The 27,854-nt window shown below is 52.6% G+C and overlaps 1 protein-coding gene across 7 annotated transcripts in view; it reads left to right on the top strand.

Moving 5' to 3' along the window:
• The window catches only part of MAP4 (microtubule associated protein 4), a 152,711-nt gene that overhangs the window by 82,222 nt on the left and 42,635 nt on the right, over positions 1–27,854 (top strand). For 4 of the 7 annotated variants that reach the window (XM_059489724.1, XM_059489551.1, XM_059489407.1 and 1 more), the window contains exons 5-13: positions 6,232–6,345; positions 11,546–11,656; positions 12,545–12,673; positions 13,328–13,402; positions 14,269–14,412; positions 16,187–17,050; positions 17,985–18,128; positions 18,781–18,927; positions 19,959–24,518. In XM_059489724.1, coding sequence (XP_059345707.1) covers positions 6,232–6,345; positions 11,546–11,656; positions 12,545–12,673; positions 13,328–13,402; positions 14,269–14,412; positions 16,187–17,050; positions 17,985–18,128; positions 18,781–18,927; positions 19,959–24,518 — 6,288 coding nt within the window. The remainder of the gene's footprint in view (positions 1–6,231; positions 6,346–11,545; positions 11,657–12,544; positions 12,674–13,327; positions 13,403–14,268; positions 14,413–16,186; positions 17,051–17,984; positions 18,129–18,780; positions 18,928–19,958; positions 24,519–27,854) is intronic. The other 3 variants (XM_059489470.1, XM_059489636.1, XM_059489802.1) reach the window with 3 other exon arrangements.

Raw genomic sequence — 27,854 nt, 5'->3', positions numbered from 1 at the left:
TTTAATTTACTTCTCATTGCAGGGACTTGAGAGTGCCCGGGCAAGGGGGAGTGGGTTCCCAGTGCCAGAGGGCAGGGATGGGTGGGATACTGGGGAGGAATTCCTGCCTGAGAGGCTGGCATGGGATTCCAAGAGCAGCTGGGGCTGCCTCTGCATCCCTGGCAGTGTCCCAGGCCAGGCTGGACAGGGCTTGGAGCAGCCTGGGACAGTGGGAATGGAATGAGATGATCTTTAAGTCCCTTCCAGCCCAAACCATTCTGATATTCTATGAAATGATTTTGTGTGATCTCAGCCAGCACTAGCTCCTGGGAGTTAAACTTTCCTCTCCTGCAAGGACAGAAATGTGTTTTCCCCAAAAAGCTGGGTGTGAGGAGCCTGTGGGGGCTCAGCAGGCTGGAGGAAGCTCTGCCAAGCCCAGCAGCTTTGCCCAGAGCAGGGAAAGCAGACTGTGCCCTGTGCCCAGCTGGGCTGGAGCTGCCCAGGGCTGGACACTGCACAGCCTCTCTGGCCAACCTGCCCCGTGTCCAGTCCCCTCAGAATTCAGTTTTCAGTGGAATTGCTGCCCTTCACTTTGACAGGAGCAAAGGGAGGCGGTAACCAGCTCTGACAGCTCTGCTCTGGGTGAGCTGTGCTCCATCAGGGCTGCCAGCTCAGTGATTTAGACATTCATTAAATGCAAAAACTTCTTGGAATCTTGAGCTCTTATTCCCTTGGATAAAAATGCATGGCTCCCTTTGGGTGGCTGGGTGACATCTTTTCCCATGTAGCTCCTGTCTGTGCTTATCCCTTAGATTTGGGATTAGTGAAGCTTGTCTGCAACACTCACTCACGGGGATTTTCATACCCTTCACTCTGAACTGAGCTAGACAATATTTTATTTTACAAAATGATGAGACTGATCATAAAGCATTGAGGGGGTATTCCTGCAGGATACTCCATGTTAACTCTAAAGCCAGCAGGCACAAAGAGAGCCTGAGCTTCTTGGGGAGGTACCCTGTGACCTTTCAGGGGAAACTTTTGCCTCCTTTACCCTAAATGATGTCTGGAAATAATGTCGTGGGCAAGGGAAGGAGACCCTGGAATGTCTTGGCTGCCTGTTTGGGGTTTTACCTGATGTTCCAGGTGGATCCCATCATGTACAGCACCACTGGGCAGCAGATTGAAGGGGTGTGTGCCTGAAAATCAGACAAGATGTGCAGGCAAGGTTCTCATAAATCCCTCAGGTGGAAATCAGAAGCTGCTCCTGGTAATAAATGTCCTGAGCATGGACAGTTCCTGGCACCAAGTGCTCCCAAAACAGCCTAAATCCCGTGTGGAACCCCTACAGCATCCAGTGTGGGGAAGGAAAGGCTCCAGAGACACTTTGGACTCTAAAAGGGCTCCAGGAGAGCTGGAGAGGGACTGGGGACAAGGATGGAGGGACAGGACACAGGGAATGGCTCCCAGTGCCAGAGGGCAGGGATGGGTGGGAGATTGGGAATTGGGAATTCCTGGCTGGGATGGAATTCCCAGAGCAGCTGTGGCTGCCCCTGGATCCCTGGCAGTGCCCAAGGCCAGGCTGGACACTGGGGCTGGGCACACACTGGGGCAGTGGGAGGTGTCCCTGCCATGGCAGGGGTGGCACTGGAGGGGCTCTGAGGTCCCTTCCAGCCCAAACCATTCCATGACTGATTCTGAAGCTCCTTTTTGAGGCTGCAGATCCCACGCCCTGCAGAGGGGGATGTGAATTGATTGGCATGGCTGATAAAACTGCTGCTCTTTGGGGACTCTAGCAAGGCCAACTGTGCCTCCCCATGCCAGGGTGATCTGGGCAAATTCCCTTTGGGATCCTCTGCAGGAATGGAGCTCCCAGGCCTCCCTCTCCCTGTGTTCCCTGCTGGCTGCTGGCAGGGCCCTCTCCTGGCTGCTCACTCAGTAATTTTGAAGCTCCTTAACCCCGAGCTGGAGGTCTGGCCTGTGACCTGCCAAGATTAGCATCTCCTGCAGGGAAAAGGCTTTAGAGGGTAATCCTGTGCTCAGAGAGCCCTGGCTGGACATTCCCTGGGGTGTCCTGTGTGCCAGCAGCTCCAGGAGCGTGTCCTGCCCCAGCTCCCAGCTCCCAGCCTGGGCACAGGGGTGGGTGGCCACGGGGGCACTTCTGCCTGGATTAGCTGTGAATTGGGTGCTGTGACCGAGCTGACCTGTGCAGAGAGATGATCAAACAAACAATTCCACGCTGTCAGCAGCCCTGTTAAATGTTCCACCCTCATCCTGCCCTGGGAGCAGTGCACAGAAGGTGCTTCTTGCATGGGATCCTTGTTTTTCCTCTCAGAAGCAAGTTTGCTTTGTAAGTATGTTGTTAATGGTCTTTTTTCCTTTAAGCAAGACTTTGTAAGCTCTAATCCTACATTGGTTTATATTATCAGGGCTTGTAACCGGATTTTCAGCTATCAGCCAGCTTTAATACTTGCTAAAATTGCTTTACAGGTCTGTGGGATCTGTCAGATTTGCATTTTGTGTGGAGTGCATTATCTGCTGCCATGCACATCCACGGGCACTGGCAGCACTGGGCCTTGGAGGAGTTTGGCTTCTCCTTTGTGTTGTTTTGTGATGTTTGTTGGTAGGTCAGAGGCAGAAGGTGTGTTTGGGGAGCTTGGGTGTGGAACTGAAAAATCCTCTTTTCCCAGTCCTTGGGAAATCTGAGATGACATTTTGTGTTCCAGGTTTGATAAGGGGAAACTGAATATTGGGATGGGGATGACAGATAAGCTGGAAGTGTCCACTTTAAGGCACATAACTTGGGAAACATTGTGGGAATAGCAGAGGGGGTTTGCTGGTGGTGGCTGTGCTGCAGAAATCTTTGCTGTGCTGGCTCTGGCAGGGGCAGCTGGGTCCTGGCGGGCCCAGGGAAGGGGTGGCTGCTCCAGCCTTGTCCCTGTGGCTGCCCTGCTCTGCTCTCCCTGCCCCAGAGCTGCCTGCATCCCTCCTTGCACTGGCGTTCCTGCTGGGAAGCACTGCCTGGTTTGGGTTTTTCATTTGCATCTGTTGTGAAAATATTGTGTGAAGAATATTCCAGTCTTGGGTTTGGATTCGTAAGGATTTGGCAGAGGCAGCTCCCAACTGCTCCTGATGCAGCTTGCAGCCGGCTCTGGGGCTTTGCTGCAGCTCATGGCTTGCAAACACTGACGGAGTTTTCCTCAACTTGGTTCCATCTGATGGCAAATGGAAATATTTCCCTTCCCAATTCCTTTTGTCTCCTGCTGCTCCCTCCCTTCTCCAGCCCCAGGTGTGGTTCCCCTCTGTATTGAAAGGCATGAGCACAACCTGGCACTAAACCCCCCCAAAGTGGAAGGGTTTATTCAGGTTTACCTTTCTGACCCTAATTTTATGTTCTTCCCTGTGAAATCTTGCATCATGGCAATATGCCAATGTATTTTCAGTGCTAACAAATCGATTTGTTGCAAATATTCAGAGTTCAAGCAGTGGGTGCTCTCCATCAGCCTCAGTGTGGGTCCAACCCAGCACTCTGTTAATGTCATAATATCATCATATCATCTTTGAGGAAGTTTTGGAATGTTTTAACTGCTCCCAGGCTCTTCCTCACACTGTCAAGGACTTTTAGTGTCTTCTATTTTTTTTTTTTTTGCTTTAAATAGTTTTATAGACACACAAATGACAGGCTCCTGTCTAGAGGAATTTACAGTGGAATCTAATTAAATCCCTTGCTGCTCTGTACACCACAAATAATGGTAAATAATAATAATGTCTCTTGACACATTGCAGTGGCACTTTGTCTCCAAAGCACTTTGCAAAGCTAAATAAAATAATACCAAAATTACATTATATTATCAAATAAAATATTAATAAAATATTTTTCTCCTGAATAATCAGGCTTTTAGCTGCTGCAGGCTCGGACAGCGTTGCCCAGGCTGGGTTTGGTTTTCCATGGGACACACGGTGGGTTGTTGTCCCCCGTGTCCCCCTGTCCTTTGTCAGCGGAGGCAGAGGTGGTGTCACCCTGCCTGGGAGCTGCTGAGGGCCCTGCTGAGGTCAGCCATGGCAAATGGAGCCACTGAGCAGAATGAGAGCTCTGAGCTCTGGCAGCAAAGCAGCGTGCCCGTGCCAGGCCCTGCTGCTGGGGGCTGCACAGGGGGGCAGCAGCTCCAGAGATGCCCAGGGATGGATGGATCAGGGCGGGGCTGCAGGGATGGATGGGATGGATGAATCAGGGTTCTCCTGGAGACAAGAGGTGGGACTGTTGTGATCCCTGAAATTCCCCTTTCATTCCCAGTCTGGCTTTCTCAGCGTGTGTAAGTGTAAAAATCCATTTTATTTGTCTTTTCTTGGACCAGCATCTCTCTAGGATCTGTCCTGCCCCTGGCAGCTCCTGCTGGGGACACCCAGGTGGGAATGTTGGGACAGGGACAGGCAGAGCTCGTGTCCTCCTCCTGCCCAGGGTGGCACTGGGGACACGGTGCCAGCACCTTGGTGCCCTTCCCTCCATGTGACCCTCGGAGGGACCCAAACCCTGGGAAGCTCCTGCCTGGCCCGGGATCGGCTGGGAACGGGGACACACCGGGGATGTCACACACAGGGAGTGTCACACACAGTGTCACACACACAGTGAGTGTCACATGGCCCTGGCTCACAGGGCCACACCCTGGGGACACGGCAGCACTCAGAGCTCCAGAGCCTGACTGGAAGTAATATTTACATTAATTGTATTAGTTACACATATGCATTTATATTTTTATATATGTATATATATGTGTGTGTATGTATAAATAAAAATATGTATAGAATAATATACAATACATAATTTACATATATTTATAAAAATAGAAATATTATATAGTATACATTATATAAGATAATGTAATATATAATATAAACCACATGAAAAGATATGAACTATACATTATAAAATATATATTATAATATGTAGAATGATGTGCATGGAAACATATAAAATATATTACGAAGTACCTATAATGTATATATAATATATGATATATAAAATGTATATGCTATATATTTATATATTATATTTATTTATAACATATATAACATAAATTATCTAATAGATTATATTATTATAGAAATGTATTATAATTTTAATGATTGCTTGAATTATTATTAATTTATTATTTAAATAATTATTAACTATATATATTATTAATTTTATTATTAATTAGAAGTAATACTTAATATTTACCTCTAATCAGAGGTTTGGACATGTTTCAAACTCCAAGGAATCTCTTCCTGCTCTTCTAAACCCAGACTGTCTGAGCAAATTATTGAAGCCACCTGATGATTTGTACTGGTGACCTTTCCTTGTTTTGTGATGTAAAACAAACCCCAAGCCCCACAAAAGCCATTTTTCATCTTATTCTCTCTCAATAACATTATTATTATTGCTATCATCATCATAATAATCATCATCATCATCGTCATTATTAGAGCTGAGTGTCTGCCCACCTTGCTGTGAGCTCTCAGCCTGCCTGACCCCCTCAGGTTGTTGTTTTATAGACCAGGGTTGTGATTTTTAATGAATTCTTCCCTTCTGGTCCTTCTGTGCCTTAACATTAGGTTGTTTTTAGTAACTACAGTTTTACACTGAATTAAGGGTTATATCTAGGGATGTTTTGTGATGAATTTCATCTCCTGAGCTCCAGGCTTGCAGGTATTGTCAGCCTAAGTGAAGGTAAAAATATTAAAAGCATGAAGAGGTGTATTGGCAGAGAGCAGAGGATGTTGTATGGGGGATGAGAGAAGGAGTCCCTGTAAATATTTCTGTTTCTTTCCAGAAGAAACTGGAACGAGTTAAAAAACTCTAATGTTGTCCTCAGAAGAGTTGACAGATTCAGGCCTCCTTAAAACAGAAATATAGCTAAAAGTCATTAGTCTGGGTATTAATTTTGAACCTTTCCACTGAGTTTGTCCTGTTTAAAGCCTCAGGACTTATGGTTTTGTTCTTTTTGTACAACTCGGGGCTTTGGACTAGGACAGCACTTCCGTGTGAGTCTGTTCTTGATCTTACATGTGCCTCAGGACACAGAAATGCCCATTATTCTGGGTCTTGTATTTGAAGAGCTGGATCAAACCAGTCAAAAATAAATATTATGGGCTCTGGTGGGCTGCCAGTCCCTGTTACTTGGAGATGTCACACCCAAATGTCACATAGTGCAGTGATCCATTTTAAATATTTCAATGTTTGGCCTTTGACTGGGTCATTTTCTTCTCCCATGTCAGTATTCCCAGGAGAAATCATGGATGAGAAGATGTCCTACAAAGAGTTCCTGGATCGCAACAACACCTGGTCAGCAGAGGAGAGAGACCTGTGCTTCAAACCCATGGACATGGCTGGTAGGATGGCTCAGGAGCTGGAGCACCCTGATTTCAGCAGCTGGGGGACCTCATGGGCTGCAGGCTCCATCCCTGATGGGCTCCTGCTCCCCTCATGGCATCCCTGAGGGGCTGCTGTAGGGTCCCCTCATGGCCTGAGAGGGCTCCTGCTCCCCTCATGACATCCTTGAGGGGCTCCTGTTCCCCTCATGGGCTGCAGGCTCCATCTCTGAGGAGCTCCTGCTCCCCTCATGACATCCTTGAGGGGCTCCTGTTCCCCTCATGGGCTGCAGGCTCCATCTCTGAGGAGCTCCTGCTCCCCTCATGACATCCTTGAGGGGCTCCTGTTCCCCTCATGGGCTGCAGGCTCCATCTCTGAGGGGCTCCTGCTCCCCTCATGGCATCCCTGAGGGGCTGCTGTAGGGTCCCCTCATGGCCTGAGAGGGCTCCTGCTCCCCTCATGACATCCTTGAGGGGCTCCTGTTCCCCTCATGGGCTGCAGGCTCCATCTCTGAGGAGCTCCTGCTCCCCTCATGACATCCTTGAGGGGCTCCTGTTCCCCTCATGGGCTGCAGGCTCCATCTCTGAGGAGCTCCTGCTCTCCTCATGGCATCCCTGAGGGGCTGCTGTTCCCCTCATGGGCCAAGAGGGCTCCTGCTCCCCTCATGGACTGCAGGCCCCATCCCTGAGGGGCTCCTGCTCCCCTCATGACATCCTTGAGGGGCTCCTGTTCCCCTCATGGCCTGCAGGCTCCATCTCTGAGGGGCTCCTGCTCCCCTCATGGCATCCCTGAGGGGCTCCTGCTCCCCTCATGGGCCCAGAGGGCTCCTGCTCCCCTCATGGACTGCAGGCTCCATCCCTGAAGGGGCTCCTGTTCCCCTCATTGCATCCCTGAGGGTACTCCTGCTCCCCGCAATCATGGCCTGCAGGCTCCATCTCTGAGGGGCTCCTGCTCCCCTCAATCATGTACTGTACTCCTGCTCCCTCAGTCATGGCCCTCAGGCTCCATCCCTGAGGGGCTCCTGCTCCCCTCATTGTCTGCAGGCTCCATTCCTGAGAGGCTCCTGCTCCCCTCATGGCATCCCTGAGGGGCTCCTGCTCCCCTCATGGACTGCAGGCTCCATTCCTGGGGGGCTCCTGCTCCCCTCATGGCCTTTGGCAGCCCCTGGACTCCCTGTGAGTTGGTTTTTGGTTTTGGGCCCAGCCCTGCTCAGGGGATCTCTCCTGGGGATGGTGGTGAGGGCGTGGGGTGACCACTTCATGGTCACAACCAGCATGGTGGGTGGACGTGGCTGTGCTGCAGGGCAGGGAGTTTCCAGGGGGATCAGCACAGGCTGGATCTACAGGCCGAGGGCCAGGTCCTGCCCTCAGGGCACCGTCATCCCATGGAACGTCCAGGCTGGGCACAGGGGCTGGTGACAACAGCTGGACACGAGCCCAGGGCAGGGATTGTCCCCTGTGCTGGCCCTGCTGAGGAACCCCCTGGAATCCTGGGGGCAGCTCTGGGCCCCTCCAGCAGGAGAGCCGTGGAGGGGCTGGAGAGAGTCCAGGGAATGGAGCTGGGCAGGGGCTGCAGAATCCCTGAGGGAGCTGGGAAGGGAATGGAGAGTTCCTGAGGGAGCTGGGAGGGGGCTGGAGAATCCCTGAGGAGCTGGGCAGGGGCTGCAGAATCCCTGAGGAGCCGGGCAGGGGCTGCAGAATCCCTGAGGAGCCGGGCAGGGGCTGCAGAATCCCTGAGGGAGCTGGAAAGAGCTGCAGAATCCCTGAGGAGCTGGGAAGGGGCTGCAGAATCCCTGAGGGAGCTGGACAGGGGCTGCAGAATCCCTGAGGAGCCGGGCAGGGGCTGCAGAATCCCTGAGGAGCCGGGCAGGGGCTGCAGAATCCCTGAGGAGCTGGGCAGGGGCTGCAGAATCCCTGAGGAGCTGGGCAGGGCTGCAGAATCCCTGAGGAGCTGGAAGGGGCTGCAGAATCCCTGAGGAGCTGGAAGGGGCTGCAGAATCCCTGAGGAGCCGGGCAGGGGCTGCAGAATCCCTGAGGGAGCTGGGCAGGGGCTGCAGAATCCCTGAGGGAGCTGGGCAGGGGCTGGAGAATCCCTGAGGAGCCGGGCAGGGGCTGCAGAATCCCTGAGGAGCTGGGCAGGGGCTCAGCTTGGAGAAGAGGAGGCTCAGGGGGCCCTTGTGGCTCTGCACAGCTCCTGCCAGGAGGGCACAGCCGGGGGGATTTGGGATCTCATCCCAGGGAACAGGGACAGGAGCAGAGGGAACGGCCCCAGGCTGGGCCAGGGCAGGCTCAGTGTGGATATTGGGGAAATTCCTGCACTAAAGAGAGGTTCAGTGTTGGCAGGGGCTGCCCAGGGCAGTGCTGAGTCCCCATCCCTGGCAGTGTTCAAAGCCAAGCAGACACAGCATTTTGTGATGTATTTTGTGGGTATTTGGTCAAAAGTTGGAGTTGATTCTCTTGGAACTCTTTTCCAACCCTAATAATTCTGGGGTCCTATGCCCAGAGCAGGTTTTGGGGGACTCCCACAGCTGAGCTGCTGTGAGCACTGTGGGTTTCAGTGCAGATGTGTCCCTCTGAGCTGCAGTGTCCCCAGGCAGTGCCTGTCCCTGTGTCACACCCTGCCCTGCAGCTGTCCCACACCTCTGCAGCTGCTGACACTGCTGAACATGAGCTGCACCTAGCCCTGCACACTGATACACTTTCACCCAACAGCTCCCCCTCAGTATTCTCCTTTTTCCCCTCATTTTTTGAAATGAAATTGCTTGCTGGCTCCCGGAGCACATGAGAAGTGTGGGTCCTGCCCAGATTATCCCAGGCAATCAACCTGGGAAGATACAGGATGGAACTCCTTATTTTTAATATATTTTTGAGTACTGTAGCCCTGCTTAGGGCATGATTTTCTTACTGACTGTGAAGAACTGATGTATTTTTACAAGGATAAGAAATGATTAATGGAAGAACTGGAAGAGTCATAGGTTTCTTGGGTTTTCCCTCCTGTGTGGATGCAGGAATGGGACATTGGTGTTGTTCTGCTGAAGAGCCAAATGTTACATTTGTTAATTAGGAACAATTTACGTACCTGGCCTATCACCCAGTGTTCTTTTGGCCTGAATAATAGGAATATTTTTGTTTATTTGTTGCATGAAACCACATTTCTTAAGGTTTTATGTCCTTGGAGTGTCTTGCACACCTCTGCAGGGATCACATAAAGTTCAATATCAAAGTGTCCCCTGTGTTGCTCTTCCAATTGGATATAAATGAGATTCTGCTTAGAGCTCCCATAATGGAGCAGAGATCAGACTCAGAGAAATCATTTGATTTATTCAATATTGGTGTGCCCACTCTTTGGAAAATGGGAGGACAATTTCCCTCCCAAGGGGAGGATTCTCTGGCTGGTGGTGTAAAGGATCCCTTGACCAGTATCCCTGTAATTCCTTGTTCCTTGGGAAGAAAGAGGGGAAATTTCAGCTCTCCCACTCCTCCCCTTTTCCCTCTGGAGCAGAGGTGGGTTGGCCCAGAGATCTGAGCTGCCCATTTCTTCCACATCATTCAACTGCTGGGCAAAGAGGGAACATCAGCAGAATCTCCTTTAGTTTTAAATCGGTTTCAGTCATGCTCTTTTTTTCCCCTTGTTTTTTGGGGTTGGTTCTTTAAGTGGAAAGAAAGCTGTTGTTCAGACCTGGCAGTATTGTTGTAAACAGCTCAAAATCAAAATATTCTGCACGTTGCTCCGAGGCAAGATGTTGTCTTGACATCTCAAATAATTTGACAGGTTTATAAAGGAATTCACTCAGCTCACCTGATCTTGACATGCCAGCCCACTGTGAGCATGGGAACAGCTCAGGCTGGGCTCTCAGCCCTGCAGGGAGCACTTCTGGCATGAGAATGAGCCACAGCCCTGAACCAAATCCCCCTGAGCTGGCTTTAACTGGAGGAAATCCGAGTGTCTGGAAATAGGGTGCTCACCTGGAGAGGAGAAGCTCCAGGGAGAGCTCAGAGCCCCTAGCAGGGCCTGGAGGGGCTCCAGGAGAGCTGGAGAGGGACTGGGGACAGGGATGGAGGGACAGGACACAGGGAATGGCTCCCACTGCCAGAGGGCAGGGTGACAGGGACTTAAAGCCCATCCAGTGCCACCCCTGCCATGGCAGGGACACCTCCCACTGTCCCAGGCTGCTCCAAGCCCTGTCCAGCCTGGCCTGGGACACTGCCAGGGGTGGGACAGTCTGCCTGGGACACTGGGGGATGTTTCAGTTTCCCAGTGACTTGGTTAAAATACCATTCCATCACCCCAGTTCATGCTGGGGTGCAGCTCCTGGCTGGGAGAGCTCAGGGATCCCACACCTTTCCCTGCTCTGGGCTGAGCTGAGCCCTGGTCCCTGGCTCAGATTCATGGGCTGTGTCCATCAGGGCACATGGTTCCTCCTGCAGGGGAGGGCACACTTTCTCCAGGAGCAGTCATGATCCACTTGCCCCAAAAATCAACCTGAGCAAGTGGATGTTACTGTAGGGTGTAAGTTCTAATTGGGAAGGGGTTTGCTCCAAAAGCAGCCTTTCCTTGGAAGTGCAGCGCTGGGACCTGCTGCATCTCCATCCTCTTGTTCCAGTGGTGCTGCTGAGTGGTGTCCCTGTCACCCCTGAGTGGTGTCCCTGTCCCTGAGTGGTGTCCCTGTCACCCCTGAGTGGTGTCCCTGTCCCCTGAGTGGTGTCCCTGTCACCCTGAGGGTGTCCCTGTCACCCTGAGTGGTGTCCCTGTCACCCCTGAGTGGTGTCCCTGTCATCCTGAGTGGTGTCCCTGTCCCTGAGTGGTGTCCCTGTCACCCCTGAGTGGTGTCCCTGTCACCCTGAGGGTGTCCCTGTCACCCCTGAGTGGTGTCCCTGTCACCCCTGAGTGGTGTCCCTGTCCCCTGAGGGTGTCCCTGTCCCCTGAGTGGTGTCCCTGTCCCCTGAGTGGTGTCCCTGTCACCCCTGAGTGGTGTCCCTGTCACCCTGAGGGTGTCCCTGTCACCCTGAAGGTGTCCTTGTCCCCTGAGTGGTGTCCCTGTCACCCTGAGGGTGTCCCTGTCCCCTGAGTGGTGTCCCTGTCACCTGAGTGGTGTCCCTGTCACCCTGAAGGTGTCCCTGTCCCCTGAGTGGTGTCCCTGTCCCCTGAGTGGTGTCCCTGTCACCCTGAGGGTGTCCCTGTCACCCTGAGTGGTGACCCTGCCTGTTGTGTCTCTGCCAGACCCCTTCAGCATGCACAGAGGGGAGAACCTGCCCGAGCTGTCCTTCCCCACGGACATGAAGAGCGCGCCGCTGTTCCCGGGCCACGCCGACGCTGCCAGGGACATCCTCGGTGAGCTCCCCTGCACAGCCCTCCCCAGCTGCCAGCCGGGCACTTGGCTCTCCTGTCTTTCTTGGGCTGGAAATTCAGGTTGATGTTGGAACTCCACGGTGTTGGTTGAAGGTTCAACCTGAATTTTCACGTACTGAAAATTCAGGTTGATGTTGGAGCCCAGGGGTGTTGGTTGAAGGCTCATTTTCATGTACTGAAACTTCAGGTTGATGTTGGAACCCGTTTCTACCTTTCTTAGTAGGAAGGTAGAACTGAAATCCATTCTAAGAGTTAATTGGGCAAATTAGTTTTAAAAGGCCTTGAACCTGTGTGTCGTGTGACTTTTGGTGCCTTCTCTTTGTGCACTAAGTCTGAGATGTAGGCAGCATGCAGAGCTTTGGATAAGACAAAAATAAACAACAACCTGAAGACCAAAAATACCAAAATCCCACCCATCTCTCAATCCTGGCCCAGAACTTTTTATTGTTCTCCCCATCAGGGAATCCACGAGGGAGGTTTCCACAGCTGTAAATTCACAAGCCTTTTTTTTCCCCTGCTCTTGTTTTAATGGCTAAAACCCAGATACTCAGGAGCTGTTGCTGCAAAATGCTCTTCAGGATTTCAGCTCTTGGATTATTATATCAATATTGGATTATTAAGGGATTACCAGCTGGAATTCATGGGAGCAGTAGCAGAAAGCCAAAGGAAATAATTTGCCTGTGTTTACTCTCTTAAACCTTGCCAGAAGGTTCTGTTAAATACAGAATTTATGGTTTGTGATGCAGAACTAACATTTGATGCAGATTGATCTGAACTGCTGCTGAGCAGAACAGTCCAAGTGGTAGGACTTGAAATTTAGGAGAGGTGCCATTAAGGCTGGTGATTACAAAAGTCTTGTTATTTTCTTAGCTCCACATGGATCCATGATGGGACCTGAACAGCCTTTCCTGGGGTCCCTGTATTCCCCTGCAGAGGCTCTGGACCCGTCAGCCTTCATGGGCCTCGAGTCAGGCACAGAATTCCTGCCAGGAAAAGCAGGTGAGAAGCAAATGTTTCCTCTGACTGGCTGGGTTTGGAGGGGTTGCAGCTGGGAAATCCCACTTTACGAGTCCTGGAGAATCTTGGTGGGGGTTGACGCATAAAATGAGTCAAGATTGGAAAGTTTCCTCTTGGCATGGACAGCTGTTGGTTCAGGGGAGTGTTCTGGTGTGAGGCCCTGGCACAGCCAGAGCAGCTGTGGCTGCCCCTGGATCCCTGGCAGTGCCCAGGGCCAGGTTGGAGGAGGCTTGGAGCACCCTGGGATAGTGGAAGGTGTCCCTGCCCGTGAAATGAGCTTTAAGGTCCCTTCCAGCCCAAACCATGCTGGGATTCTACGTTAGGAGGTCACAGGATGGATGAGCTTGGAGCTTTTCCAAGCCCCCTGCTTAGGCAGGGCTACCCAGAGCCACTTGCCCAGGAGAAGTGAGGAAAGAAACTCCTCTTCTGGCTCCTGGGGTCAGTGCTGGGTGTCACTCTGTCTGATGGGAGCTCTCACTCCCAGTAATCCTGGGAGAACAGAGGTTCTGGTGCTCCTTATAGAGGGAATTGAAATTCCCTGGGGATGAGCCCCAAAGCCAGCAGAGTCAAACCTTCCCCTGGGAAATCAAAGTCCTGTGGGGTCAGGGCAGGACTCAGTGTGTTTGTTTCCCACAGCCCCTGAAGAATACTGGATGGGAGCTCAGCAGGACATGAAGGGACCAGATACCTCTTACTTTGTTGAGCCACCAGGTAAAAACCAGTTGTGAGCTGATCTGCAGGAGGTGTTGGCAGAGAGCTCCTGAGCAGCAGAACCAGCTCCTCTCCTTGTCTGCCTCCTCAAGGGACACCAGGCTGGGACAGAGCCACGTGGGGGCTGGCCAAGGACAGCACTGCTTCTGCTGCTCACATCAGTTTAGAATGGAAATGAGTCTTTGGGGAGTGGGAATGGCTTTAAACTGAAAGGGAGTGGGGTTAGATGGGATATTGGGAAGGAATTGTTCCTGTGAGGGTGGGCAGGCCCTGGCACAGGGTGCCCAGAGCAGCTGTGGCTGCCCCTGGATCCCTGGCAGTGCCCAAGGCCAGGCTGGGCAGGGCTTGGAGCACCTGGGACAGTGGGAGGTGTCCCTGCCATGGCAGGGGTGGCACTGGGTGATCTTTAAGGTCCCTTCCCACCCAAACCTTCCTGGGATTTTACAATTACCTTTAAATTCTGGTCACAGTTAAATCTTTGAAGCTCCACTGGAGCATTATCCCACTGGGATTTGTGTGCATTACAAAACTTGACCCATAACAGGATCTTTATTTCTGTGAAGAAGCTGAGAACAGTTTCTCCCTGGTGATGGGTAGGAAGTGTTTCTGGAGCTGGGGGTGGCACTGGGAGGGTTTGTAGCACAAGCCTCCCCAACTTTGCCACTTCTCCTGGGATTCAAGAGTTTTCCTGGGTGCTGCACCAATTATTTTCCTGAGGGTGGGCAATCAGAGCAGATTCTCTCTGAGCTGAGGGGGATTCCCTCCCCCTCAGGGGTGGCTGAGGCAGCACCTGGGGGTGCCCCCCATGCCAGCACTCCATGATCCAAGGCCTCTCCAGGAGCTGATCCCAGCCCTTGTGTTGGCAGTGCCCCCTGCAGCCGCAGAAGCCATAAGGACGAGCCTGCCCGAGAGCCCCACGGCAGCAGCAGCCCCGGGGAGCCTCCCTGCTGCAGCCCCAGCCCTGCCAGCAGAGGCTGCAGCCCCCGAGGGAGCCAAGGCTGCAGCTCCAGGTGAGCCTGGAGGGGGCAGAACATGGGATTGCCTCTCCTGGGGGAAACGCAGCGAGGTGGGAACGGATCTGTGTGCCTGCAGCTGAGGGAGGAGCAGCAAACCTGCTGCTCGTGTCCCAGTCCTGGAGCTGATTCCATGGCTCCTTGCTGTCCCCGCATTTGAGCTCCAGGAAAATCCTGAGGCTGTGGTTACAGCACAGAGGGAGGGAATGGTTCAGCAGGAAAAGCCCCTGAGGTCACTGGGTCCAACCCTTCCCCAGCACTGACCCACGGCCCCAACTGCCACGTCTATCCACAAGGACCTGGAACCTGTCCTTTTAAAAGATTCTCTTTAAAAAATAAACATTTTTAATGTATTTATACACAGACTCACAGTGCCAGTTGTTGTCCAGCTTCCTAATACTTCATCCCACTAATTTCCCTAATTCTCCAGAATCATCCATACTGCTTTTAATATCTATCTATTTACAGTCTTATTCACATGTTAAATCACAACCTTTATGTTTTCTTTGGAGAAGATCATGATATCACTTAAAAAACCCACAACAAAGTCAGACCCCAGTGAGGGCTGGTGCATGATGAATCCTCTTGTTTTGGTTCACTAAAATACTTGTTTTATCTAAATGGATCCTTTAGTACCATTTTACAAGGGGCTTTTTTGATTTTTCTATTTCTTTCTGACTTCAGTTTAAGTATCTAAATTAGATTTCATGCATTTTCCACTGGTTGGGGGGGATATTTTTAGATGTGACTCAAAAAATCAGTAGAAATGTTGTTTTTTGGTCGTCAGCAATAGATGGGGGATGTTCAGGGCACTGAGCTGCAGGACACAGAGGGTGGGCAGAGCTTGAAGCTGTTGAGATGAGGAGCTGCAGCACAGAGATCCACTGCTTCTGCCTCTGATCATTTGGAAAAGCTTGCCTCTGGAGAGCTGAAACATTAAACAAAAACTGACTGAAAAACCTCCTTCAGGGGGATTTTAGGCAAATAGGAGATGCAGAGCTTTGATTGTGCTGTGAAGTGACAAATGTTGGTTTGGAGCTACCAGCTCAGTGTTAGGAGATACTGTGTGAAAAATGAACGAGGCCAATTTGAGGGAATAGAGGGAATTTGGGATTCGTGGGAGGATTTTGTGTCAGGAGTGCCAGAGCTCCTGCTGGAGCACCAGCCCAACCCCACCAGCAGCACAAACCACGTTTACAATGAAGTGTGTGGCTTTGGAGGGTGACAGGACTTTTCCTGCTTTTGGAAAACCTGCTGGGCTCACACAGGTGATCCCACATTTTCTGTGTCCTGCAGCAGAGGGAAAACCAGCTTTCCTGGGGAAGCTGTGGCTGCTGGAAGTGTCCCAGGCCAGGATGGAGCAACCTGGCATGGTGGGAGGTGTCCCTGCCAGGAGAAGGGAGCGGGACTGGAACTGGGACATCTCGAAGGTGCCTTGCAGCTCCAGCCATGCTGGGCTCTGCTGGAATGTGCTCCTGGCAGAGCATCCAGCAGCCCTGGCCCCCTGCCAGCTGTTTGGCATCAGGCAGCTTTGGCACAGAGGCAGTCCCTGCTGCTGGAGCAGATGGGAGCCCCTCTGCAGCCAGGGGTGCACACAGGGCACGGGGGCTGCAGCAGGGGGTAAGGATGGAGCGCCTGGGTGAGCTGCTGGTGGTGCTGAAAGGCAGGAGGGGACACAGGGAGGGAGCCCTGGCTGTTCCCCAGGCACAAAGCAGCAGCTCAGGAGTTTCCATGGATTCTCCCTGACCTGTGGTTCCTGTGTCCCTGCCAGGTGCAGCCTCTGTTCCCACCACCGACGCCGTGTCCCATCCTGCAGAGAAAGCTGGGGCTGGGCCTGCTGGAGACGCCAAACCTCCCCAGAGTCCTGCAGCAGCAGCAGGCAGCCCTCTCCAGGCCACAGATGGGGGCTTTACTCCTGCACCTGAAGCCAGCCCTGCCAGAGGTGTCAATGACGTGTCCACCCCGGGGACAGAGCTCGGCTTCGCCCCGGCAGCTGGATCCCACCATGGGGTGGATTTGGGGTTTGCCCCAGCAGCAGGTGTGGAGTCCCACCAAGCCATGGATTTGGGATTTGCCCCAGCAGCAGGTATGGAGTCCCACCAGGCCATGGATTTTGGATTTGCCCCAGCAGCAGATGTGGAGTCCCATCAGAACATGGATTTGGGGTTTGCTCCAGCAGCAGGTGTGGAATCTCACCAGAACATGGATTTGGGATTTGCTCCAGCAGCAGGTGTGGAATCTCACCAGAACATGGAATTGGGATTTTCCCCAGAAGCAGGTGTGGAATCTCACCAGAAAATGGATTTGGGATTTGCTCCAGCAGCAGATGTGGAGTCCCACCAGACCATGGATTTGGGGTTTGCCCCGTCAGCAGACACAGAACCTCACCATACCTTGGATTTGGGATTTGCTGCAGCAGCAGATAACAAAGCTCAGCACGTTGTGGTCTCTGAGTTTGCCCCAGCAGCAGAAGTCAACCATCACCATGGCCTGGATTCTGGGTTTGCTCCTGCATCTCCAGCCAAGTCTGTCCCTGCTGTGGATGGTGGGAACGTGGCAGCTCAGCCCAGCATTGCTGTGTCTGGGGAGCTGCTGACATCTGAGGCTGCCCTTCAGCAGGACAAGGCTCCTGCAGGTGAGTGTGCCCAAACCCCAGAGTCACAGTCACAGACAGTTCAGGCTGGAACACACCTGAGGGCAGGGAGCCCAGCCTTGGTTGGCTTTGGGTGAAGCACCTTGAGGAGAGCTCAGCTCTGCTCTCAGCAGACACAGAAAATGCATCACGGTGATTCTTCACTTATGAAACATGAAACCAGAGGTTTTTAGTGATTTTTAAATTGTCATTGAGTTCTTAGCAGTGCTGAGTGGTCTGAGGACAGCCATGGAGAGGTGCTGGCTCATCCCTGCTGGTGCTTGCTGTGTGTCACCACTGCCCTCAGCTCTCCCTGGAATCTCCCAGGTCCTGTAGGACACAGAGCTGACAAACAGAGGTTCTTGAAAACAATTTCTGAAGAGCCTAAAAGGCTTTGTTGATAATTCTGGGACCTTTCCTTGGGATGACTGTAGGTGTTGAATGCTGGGAAGGGTGTGTTTGGTTCTCCATGTGCAGGTTTGCTGTGCTGTGTGGGTTTCTCCAGGGACACCATCCCTCTGGAGAGAAAACTGCTCTCCAAAATTGTACTTATTGAATATTTATATTACTAAAATGCAGCAAATAGTCCTGGGCAGAGGCAGCATATGTGGATTGGTTGTGGATGGAGTTGGAGTGAGATATTTTTTCTTACCTTCTAATACTCCTTAGTTTAATGATGAAGATAAATTTCAAGAGAGAAGTTTTAACAAAAACACCCACTGGGATGTAGAGACTGAGAGGCCCAGGTGGGAATGAAAGAGGAAATGCAAGACAATGCAGGAAGGTAGAAAGATCCTAAAAACCAGGTTTTGAAAGTGAGGAAACCCTTCAGTTCCTTACAGAGGATAAAAAATGAGGCAAGGGAGTGAATTTTATCTAATTTAATCTGATCTATATTTAAACCCAGGAATTTTTACTCTTCACATTCGATTTACAGAAGCAGCAGCAAAGGTGGAGGCGGAATGCAAAACCCCAGAAGTTTGTGTGGATCACTCAGAGGAGGTGAAGGACAGGAAACCTCCCCCGAGCCCCGGGGAGGAGGAGATTCCCGGCAAAAGCAAGCAGCCCCCGGAGGCAGCAGGTGGGAAATGCAGCAGCAGGGCACAGCTCCAGGGTGCAGCCCCAGCAGGTTTCAGTGCCTGCTGACACAGGGCTCAGTCACAGCACTTGTCCTTTCCTTCCCCTGCACGGCTCTTGTACCAGTGCCTGTCATCGTTTCCCTTTCTGGGCAAAATTTAAATAAAATTAATTACAGGGAGAACTGCTCTCCCTTGTAATTATGCCTTACAAATGAAAACTGGCTGTAATTATGCAGAGTGAGGAATGTTGTGGTGGCTGTGTGGATGTATTGGAAGGTATAGATGAATACAAGATGATCAGCATTAGCCAGGGACTCCAGGCTGATAATGGAGTTCATTCTGGATTTGAATTCCCAGTGGGGAGCTGTGATAGTCTGAATGGGCTGATTGCAAAGAGGAAAAAACCCAAACAAACCCTCACCCTGTGCTTAAAGCCCTGAAACAGCCCCTCCTTCTGTTCTCCCCCCACCTTGGCATATGCCAAATATAAAAGTGCTGCTGAAATGGGATTGTGAGGGGATGAACCAGCCATGTCTCATAAACCTCATTCCTGTAAAACACAAAATTAACCCCTTTGCAAGGGCTGGGGTGTAGCTGCAGGCTGCCTGTACTCCTGAGACCTGAAGCTTTCTGTTCCTGTCTTTGATGTTCCAGCTGAAGCAAAAGGAGCACCAGACAATAAAGACCTTCCAGAAAAATCTGCTCCTGCTGAGAATGGTGAGACACAGAAGGAGGAGGCTGAGCACAACCACGTCCAACACGCAGAACCTCAGGAAGGGAAAGCCCTGCAGGAGCCCACAGGTAGGACAGAAATGATAACATAGGAAATAATTCCATTTCCTCGTGGAAACCTCCTCTGGGAACTGTTCACTTCTGCTGCTGGCTGTGGGGCCACCTGGGCAGCAGGAATGTCTTTGTGTGGCTCTCAGGGCTCCTGGTGCTGGGCTCACCCTTCCCCTCGGATCCCTGCCCTCTCCAAGGCTCTTCCCCTCCCACTCAGACTAAAAGCCCAAATCCCTGTGCTCTGAGTGCTTTATCACTGGGACTGGCTCACAGCTGTGCTGGGGCAGGGCAGAGCTCCCATCTCTGCCATCAGCACTGGCTTTTATTTTGCTGTTGAAAAGGACTGGTAATTGTCACGAGGATATTCCAGGGAGGATCTCCTTCCCAAGTGAGCTGTGCAATTGCCAAAGGAAGATGTGATTTTCTCCTGCTCCACTGACCCAGCCTGCAGAGGGGCTGGTGCTGCTCACACCTTGTGTGGAGGAGGATTTGTGGGCCAGGGCTGAGTGACAAACAGCTGCTGCTCTCCTCACCCTGAGGGATCCCCAGGGACACAGAGGTGACCCTGGCACAGAGGCTCTGCCTCCCCCTGCTTCCTCCCTGGCTGCTGGGGAAACTTGGCTCTCTTGCCCCCATCTTCTCTTCCCATCTTCCCACTAAACTTCTGTTTTCCCACTCTGGAAAGATGCCAGCTAGAGATATAAAAAGGCTCTCTCTGATCTTGTCTTGCTGAGACAAAATGGATCCTTAATGCATTTTTAAAAAGCAATGGCATGTCCTTGCAAGAACTGGTACTTTTTGGTGGGGTAAGAGCCTGTGTCAGACTTGTGTTTAAATAGCACTGGTGGATGGATTTGGGGTAGATCACACAGGTGTTGGGGTAAATACCTACCCCAGCCCTCCTGAGGTGGCTCTGGTGTGGTTCCAGTGGGAAATCCTGCCTGTAGGGCCTGTCTGAGAGAGCTGCAGCCACACAGAGAATATATTTATTATTTCTTTTATCAAGCAAATAGTGGCCTTGATGTTTGAGCAGGCTTCCTGTATTCCAGGTCTTCCCACTGCACAAGTCAGGCAAGCTCCCAAATCCAGGGACCGTGGGTTTGGCAGAGCAAAACCTGCCCCAGTGCCTCTCACAGATGTGCCAGAGGAGCATCCTGTAGGTGTCCCACAGCAGAAGAGTCCTGAGCCCAGAGCAGACCCCTGTTCCACAGTGGAGCTTGGCTGTGGTGCTGGAGCATCCCCTCGCTCTAGGGCTCCTCACAAAAAGGCCACCAGTGTCCCCACGGAGCCTGTGGAGACCTGCAGAGATCCCCCCCAGGAAAACTGGGATTTGGAAGGTGCCATGGTGAAGAAAAAGAAAAAGAAACCAAAACAAAGGAGGAACCAGCTGCCAAGAGGGATGGAGTTCTGGGAAGAGAATGGAACCTGCAGAGGTGCCAGGAGTGCTCCCTGTGGGATGGAGTGGCAGAACCCAGCCGTGTGTCCTGGAACAGCCCCTGGAGGCAGAGCTCTGGATGTGCCGCAGGATGCTAAAACAACACCTGGGAGTCCTATCCTGGAGGAGAAACACAGCTCCCCTGTGCCAGCCCCAGGACAGCAGGGCCCCAAAGCCAGCGAGCTGGCCGGCAGCCCCAGGGAGGAGATGGAGCCACAGGGAGGCAGAGCTGCCAGCTGGGGGCTGGGATCCCAGGGACAGAACACAGGGATGGGTCACACTGAGCTGCAGGAATCTGCTGCAGCCAAGGGACCCAGCAAGGCCACAGAGAGAGACCTCCCCAGGAAAAATGAGAGGAGAGAGGACAAGGAGCCAAAAGGTGCTGAGCTGAAGGTCAATCTGAGCACAGCAGGGGCTCCCTTACTGACTGAACCTTTGGAACTGTCCCATAAAAACAAGGAGCCCAAATCCCCATCTCCAGGGCAGGAAGCACCCAGTGACTCTGTCCAGCCTTCCCTGGAAACAGCAGCCAAGAAAAAGTGGGAAAAAAGCAAAGGGCTTGAAAGGGATCCCCTCCAACAGCCTCACCTGGAGGCTGCAGCCCTGGACAAGCTCCCTGCAGACCCCAAGGCAGCTGCAGAAAAGGGAAGAGGGTCAGAGGGAGCGCTGAGGAGCCCCACAGACGCTCCTGGAGCTCCTGTTCCTGTTCCACCAGAACCTGGGGAAGTTCCAGCTGGGCAGGGCAGGGCCCAGGGTGTCCCCAAACCTCCCAGCCCTGGCGAGGCAGGGGGCAGGGGGGTGGCAGCAGATCCAAAGCAGGGCAAAGGGGTCCCTGGTTGTGAGCAGCAGGCTGGGACAGAGCCCAGCCTGGCACACAGCACAGACAGGCCAAAGAAAAAGCGCAGTGAGGGGAGAGGCAGAAGGATGAAAAGCTGCTCAGAGCAGGTGATGCTCTCAGAGGAAGGAGGCAAATCCACCGATGGAGCGAGGACAGATGAGGCTGGCAAGGAAACAGTTTATCCTGAGAATGGCCAGGCTGTTCCTGCCAGAGGACACCCCTCAGGCAGTGCTGCACAGGCCTGCCCTGCAGACAAGCCCAAAAAAAGAGGCAGCGACGGAAGGAGCAAAAAGGGGGAAAGGAGCTTTTCCCAGCAGCCTTTCCTTGAGAATAAGATGGACTCAGGGGGTTTTTCTGAGAGAGCTGATAAGGTGAAGGAGGGCAGTGATAAGGGCAGAGAGCAGGGCTGTGTCCCTGCTGGGGGCTTGCAGGAAAATGCTGCAGCTAAAATGCAAAGGCCGATTGAGCTGGGACTGGAGAAACCGAAAGAAAATGTTGGGCAAGGTGAAACAGCTGATTTGGGAGCTTTAGACCAAGCTTTGCTGCTGGAGAAGAGCAGAGAGGGAGCCAAAAACCCTGCTCTGGCTGCCACCAGCAGCCCCACAGAGCAGGTGGGCTGGGCTGGGAAAGGCAGAGAGGCCGGAGCTGCCGGGCTCAGCTCGGATGTGCCAGTGCTGGCAGAGAAAGCCAGGAAGAGGAGCAGTGATGGGAGAAGGAAACAGGCTGAGAAAAGCCCCTCGGGGCAGGCAGCTGCCCTGGGGGCTGGGGGGGAAGGCAGGCAGGAGCAGGTGGCTGCAGGCAGGAAGGAAATGAGCCTGGCTGAGGAGAAGGGGGCTGGTCTGCACAGAGAGAGGCTGGAGGAGGAGCTGGGGAAGCCCAGAATGCAGGGTGGCACTGGGAGCTTCTGTGAGCAGCCAAATCTTTCAAGCCATAAAACAGAGACTTCAGAGCCAGAAATAGGGAAAGGAAACTTGGAAACTAAGGGAACTTGGCCTGTGAATAAAGGGAAGGAAGCAGATAAATCCCCAGGGCACAAGGCAGGGATGCACAGTCCCACCAGGGAACTGGGCATGGACGAGCCCAAGGGTAAAAGCAGAGATGGGAAAGGCAAAAAGGCTGAGCACAGTCCTGAGCTGCAGCCAGGTGTCTTCCCTGCAGTGGGACATGTTCAACAAACTCAGTCTGAGGAGGCCAAAGAGAATTCCAGGAGTCCAGAGGTGCTGCTGGGTCACCTGCCTGACCGTGCCAAGGCACAAGCCCCTGCTTTGCCCCTGGAGCCAGGGAAGTCACACACAGGTGGGGAGGAGAAGCACAGAAAGGGGGAGCCTGACCCACAGCAGCCCCTTCTGCTGGAGCATAAAGCAGGAGCAGGGATGTTCCCTCCTGCTGGCCTGGAGATCAGGGACAAACCTGAGGCAGGAGGTGCCAGTCCTCGCAGCAGGAATAAAAATCCTATTCCAGAGCATCCAGCAGTGTCAGATCCCAGCCTGGCCCCAGTTGCTGAGAGATCTAAAAAGAGGGGCTATGATGGAAGCAGTAAAAAGGCTAAAAATGCCTCCAGGCAGCCTGTTCTTCTGGAGGCAGAACCAGACAGGAGTGAGGCACAGCCTGCAGTGGGAGCTGGGCTGGAGTGTGGGGTGGGGGAGACAGATCTTGTAGATGAAAACAGAAACATTAAAAACTTTCCCACTGGGCCTCAAAGAGTTGGGAATAATAAAGGAAGGGACTTCAAATCCGTGTCTCAGAGCCCAGCACGTGGCCCTGGGGATGGGGGCGATGCTCCCTGTGCCCTCCCAAAGCAGGGAGAGGGGGCTGCAGGGACTGGGGGCCTTCTTCCTCCTCCTCCTCCTCCTCTGGAAGCAGAGAAAAGCAGCAAAGAGCCTGGAGCTGGTGCTAAGAAGGAGATGCAGAGCCAGAGATCTCATGAGCAGCCCAAAGAACCTGGAAAAGAGATTTCCCAGAAAGGCGGGAAGAGCAGAGAGGCTGGGTCCCAGGGTGGCCAGCCCGAGGGCAAAAGTCACCTTTGTCCCTTGGCAAAGGTGGGTGACAAAGAAATAAAACCCACTGATACAAAGGTGGGTGATAAAGGAATAAAACCCACTGATAAAAAGGTGGGTGATAAAGAAATAAAACCCACTGACACAAAGGTGGGTGATAAAGAAATAAAACCCACTGATACCAAGGTGGGTGATAAAGAAATAAAACCCACTGACACAAAGGTGGATGACAAAGAAGTAAACCCCACTGACACAAAGCACAGCACTGCCAAGGCTCCCTCAGAGCTTCCTCATGGGGCAGCAGATCCAAAACACAGAGCAGCCTCTGGAGCTGCTGAGGGGACAGGAGGACCAGAGGCCGCCCTGTCCTGTGCAGAGAAGGGAGCAGGGATGTCCCCAGCCCCTGCAGGGACACCTGGCAGCTCAGGGATGTCCCCAGCCCCTGCAGGGACACCTGTGGGTGTGCCAGGAGCTGGCAAGGACAGGAAGGCCGGAGGGGCTGAGCAGGGCAGGGACAGGAGGAATGAGCACAGCTCACCCCAGCACCAGGGCACTGAGCCTGAGGCTGCTGGGCCAGCTGCCCAAACCACCCAAAACCAGCCCAAAGAGAACAAAAAAGGTCCCTGTCAGCCTGCAGAGGAGGGCCCTGCTCTCCTGAAGGATGCTCCTCATGCTGAGGAGGTTCTCCTGAAGGACGCTCCAGTGTCAAAGTCTGAGGGGGATAAACCTCAAGAGAAAACCCAGGAAAAGGATTCTCCAGCCAAAACCAAAGAAAAGGAGTCTCAGGACACAAATAAAGAAAGAGAAACTCAAGATACAACTAAGGAAAAGGAATCTCAGGACACAGCTAAACAAAAGGAATCTCAGGACAGAACTAAAGAAAAGGAATCTCAGGACACAACTGAAGTAAAAGAATCTCAAGAAGTAACTAAAGAGAAGGAATCTCAGGACACAACTAAAGAAAAGGAATCTCAAGAAGTAACTAAAGAAAAGGAATCTCCAGAAGTAAGTAAACAAAAGGAATCTCAGGACACAACTAAAGAAAAGGAATCTCAAGAAGTAACTAAAGAAAAAGAAACTCAAGACGCAGCCAAAGAAAAAGAATCTCAGGACACAACCCAAGAGAAGGAATCTCAAGAAGTAACTAAAGAGAAGGAATCTGGAGCCCCAGCTAAAGAGCCAGAAGAAGGAGGGCAGAAAGTGGTGAAAGAGGCAAAGAAGGAGAGAGTGAAGGCAGCAGAGCAGCTCAAGGGCTACATGAGACCCACGAAGGCGCGGGGGGTGCCAGCCCTGGTGCCAGCCCTGGCGGGCAGAGCCGTGCCCCGGCGCATGGACAGAGGTGTGTGTGTGCCCAGGGCTGCCTGCCTGCCCTGGCACGAGCCCCAGCGGGCATCCAGCGTGGCATGAGGGGTGCTGGCTGCTCTCAGGGTGCTGGGGCTGCTTGCCTGGCTCACAGTGCTCATGCCCACGGGCACAGCTGGCACACGCTGGGAGTGCCAGGCTCTGCCTTGGGGCAGCCGTGGGGCTGAGTTACAGCTGGTGTGTGTGCAGGGTTTGGTGTGGCAGTGTCCCTGACCTGCTCAGGGATGGAGGATGCCAGGGCAGGGAATGTTCTGCGTCCCTGCTGTTGGCAGGGTCTGGCTCTATCCCACCTCACACCAACTGCATCCCCTTCTCCTCCTGCAGTTGGTTTGGCTTGAGCCTCCTTGAGCCTCCTCATCCACAAAATGTGTTTCCTTCTAAGCCAAAATCGTTTCCAAAGCAGCTCTAACAAAACAATGGTGGGACTGATGTAAATTTTGGGACTTTTTCCCTCTTAGGAGACTTTGGATGGGCTGGTCAGCATCCAGGGCTGGGCACCCTGGCTGTTCTCCAGGGAACAAGCTCCCTGTGCTCATAGGAAATGAGCTGGAATTGATCCCACAGAACTGAATCCAGTTCTTAGAAATTTTGAAATACGGCTAGAGATGAGATTACCAATATTCTTGTACTTGTGCTCATTCTGAAGCTTCCTCAGAAGGAGTTGGCATCTCTGTGAACCCCACTCTGCTGATTCAGGCCAGGGAGTTTATCCCTGCCCTCAGGTGCTCTCCATTTGTGCCTTGTCATCAGGCATGGAAGTTTGCTGCTGTTCTGCAGAGTTCCTTGCTGCCAGTTTGCATGATGCAGCCACTAACTCACCAGACCCCGAGCTCCAGAGTGCCTTAACATGCTGCTCAGGTTTTTGAGAGGTTTTGTAATTTTAATGAGTGTTGCATAACCTGAAGTAGTTCTATTTTAGTGGAAGTGGTGTTCTCTGCATGAACTTGTGCCTGCAGAAGTGAGTGATGCTCTTTGGTGCATGATGCAACAAAACAAAGAGAAAGCTGAAGGCAGCACCTTTTACAAAACCAACATTTCTTCCAAGCCTTTCCATTGTCTGCCAGGAGTTTCTGAAGGAAAAGCTCCTCCTGAGTATCTTGCACAGGTAACAGTGGAGGAGTCCTGGCTCAGAGTAGCACTGCAGCCTGTGAGTAAGTTGGCACAAAGTTTGCACCTGGAATTTGTCCTGATGTCAGTTTACTCAGGGCTTTGATAACCTTGCATTGCTTTCCTCCTTTCAGCACTTTGTAGAGTCAGCACTTGGTTTGTTGGGGTTTTAGGAGGAGCTCAGAGTGCCCAGCACTGAATTCCCTCAGCCTCCCCAGGGCATGGGCACATTCCCAACCATGCCAGAGCTCCAGGAGTGTTTGTCCAGCACCCTCAGGGATGCTCAGGGTGGGATTTTGGGGTGTCTGTGCAGAGCAGGAGTTGGATCAGTGATCCCTGTGGGTCCCTCCCAGCTCAGGAGCTTCCATGGTTCCAGGCTGAGCTTGTTTGGGCGCTCCTGAGCTGTGTTCCCGCAGCAGCTGAGGGTGCTTTGCCATCCCAGAGCCCCAGGATCATTGAGGTTGGAGTGCTGTGCCCAATGGCAGCCCTGTCCCCAGCCCAGAGCACTGAGTGCCACCTCCAGGAGTTCAGAGATGGGCACTCCTGCCCGCAGATCGGATCCATGGCCGAGGCTTTTGTCTCCATTTCCATCCGTGCTGGCCCCCCCTGGAGCAGCTGTTCAGAGCTGCAAACACCCCAGGGCCTGGCTGGGTCCCTCAGCTGGCACGAGGGGTGTGGGGGTGCCTGCAGAGGGGATTCACACCCCAGAGGCACCGAGCTGAGCCCAGCACTCGGCGAGGGGAGGGCATCCCTGGCCAGTGCCTGTGCTTGTTCATGGCTCAGATCAGGGAATTGTTCAGGCTGGGGAAGCTCAGCCTTTAACCCCAGCGCTGCCAGGGCACCACTGACCCACATTCCCCTGTGCCACATCCACACCTTTGTAACCATTCCAGGGCTGCTGGTGGCAGCATCCCCTGGCAGGGCTGCAGGGACCCGGGAGAGCTCTGTGGCAGTCCAGGTGTCACAGGGGTTGTGTCCCCTCCATGGGCCTGTTTGTGCTCCTGTTCTGTAACAGTGGCATGCTCAGGGGGTTTGTGCCTTTAGCTGTGGCCACCATGGCCAGCTCCTCACCTGGGACTGCCAGGCAGGCCTGGGAGGCTCCTGCTGCACACCTGAGATCCCCACAGGATCCTGGAATGCTCTGGGTTGGGAGGGACCTTAAAGCTTCAGTGCCAGCCCTGCCATGGCAGGGACACCTCCCACTGTCCCAGGGTGCTCCAGCCTGGCCTTGGGCACTGCCAGGGATCCAGGGGCAGCCACAGCTGCTCTGGGAATTCCATCCCAGCCAGGAATTCCCAATCTCCCATCCATCCCTGCCCTCTGGCACTGGGAGCCATTCCCTGTGTCCTGTCCCTCCATCCTTGTCCCCAGTCCCTCTCCATCTTTGTTTCTTTCCCCTGGTGGGCAGGCAGTGATTTGCTCCCATTTTAAGGCATTTTGGAGGACCCCCTGCTGAAGTTCAGTGATGAAATCTCTTTAGCCAGGCTCCCATGTCCTACACTGTGTGTTCCAGGATAACAGGATGCTTCCCTGAAAACATCAGCTCCTGTCTGTGCTGCTAAAATCAGTGCCAGGGCTGTGGTGCAGCTCCCTCGGGAGTCATGGCAACTGTGATGCTGCAGATCCCTCTCTCTGATGGGAGTCGGATCCATCTCCTGTAAATTAGGCCTTGCACACTTGTGTAATTTTATTTTTTTTCTATTTTTGACTGTGCAGCTTAAGGAACATTGGCTATAAGGCTGATTGTGCAATTCTTAAATTTAATCCCTTATCCCTCTTTTGGGTTTATTTCAGCTTCTCATTGTTATTGTTGCCATTGGAAAAACTACCCCAGAGCCTCATGGAAAATTATTTTATATCAGGAGGCAGCTGATAACAGAAACACCACAGGCATTATCAGTCTTTACAATGTGACTGAACCTTTGTGGTGCCTCTTGTGTGAATTAAAACTCAAATTGGGAATTAGAGGTGACAGTCAGGATCCTAAATTCTGTATTTCCAAGGAGGTGCTGGGGAATGGTTAAGGGGGAATGATGGAAAGTTTTCACTGGGCCAGGGTTGGGCTGTTGGATTCTGATTCAGATTCTGATTCAGATTCTGATCTGCTGCTCACATCCCCCTTCCCTCTGCTCCTCAAGCTCTGTGTCAAAGGGAGAATTGCAGAAGATTTTTTTTTTCAATCTGTCCTTGAAGAATAGTCGATTTT

This window comes from Ammospiza nelsoni, chromosome 1 (assembly GCF_027579445.1).
Source record: "Ammospiza nelsoni isolate bAmmNel1 chromosome 1, bAmmNel1.pri, whole genome shotgun sequence".
Classification (NCBI taxonomy): Eukaryota; Metazoa; Chordata; class Aves; order Passeriformes; family Passerellidae; genus Ammospiza; species Ammospiza nelsoni.
This window is presented reverse-complemented; position numbering and strand designations above follow the sequence as displayed.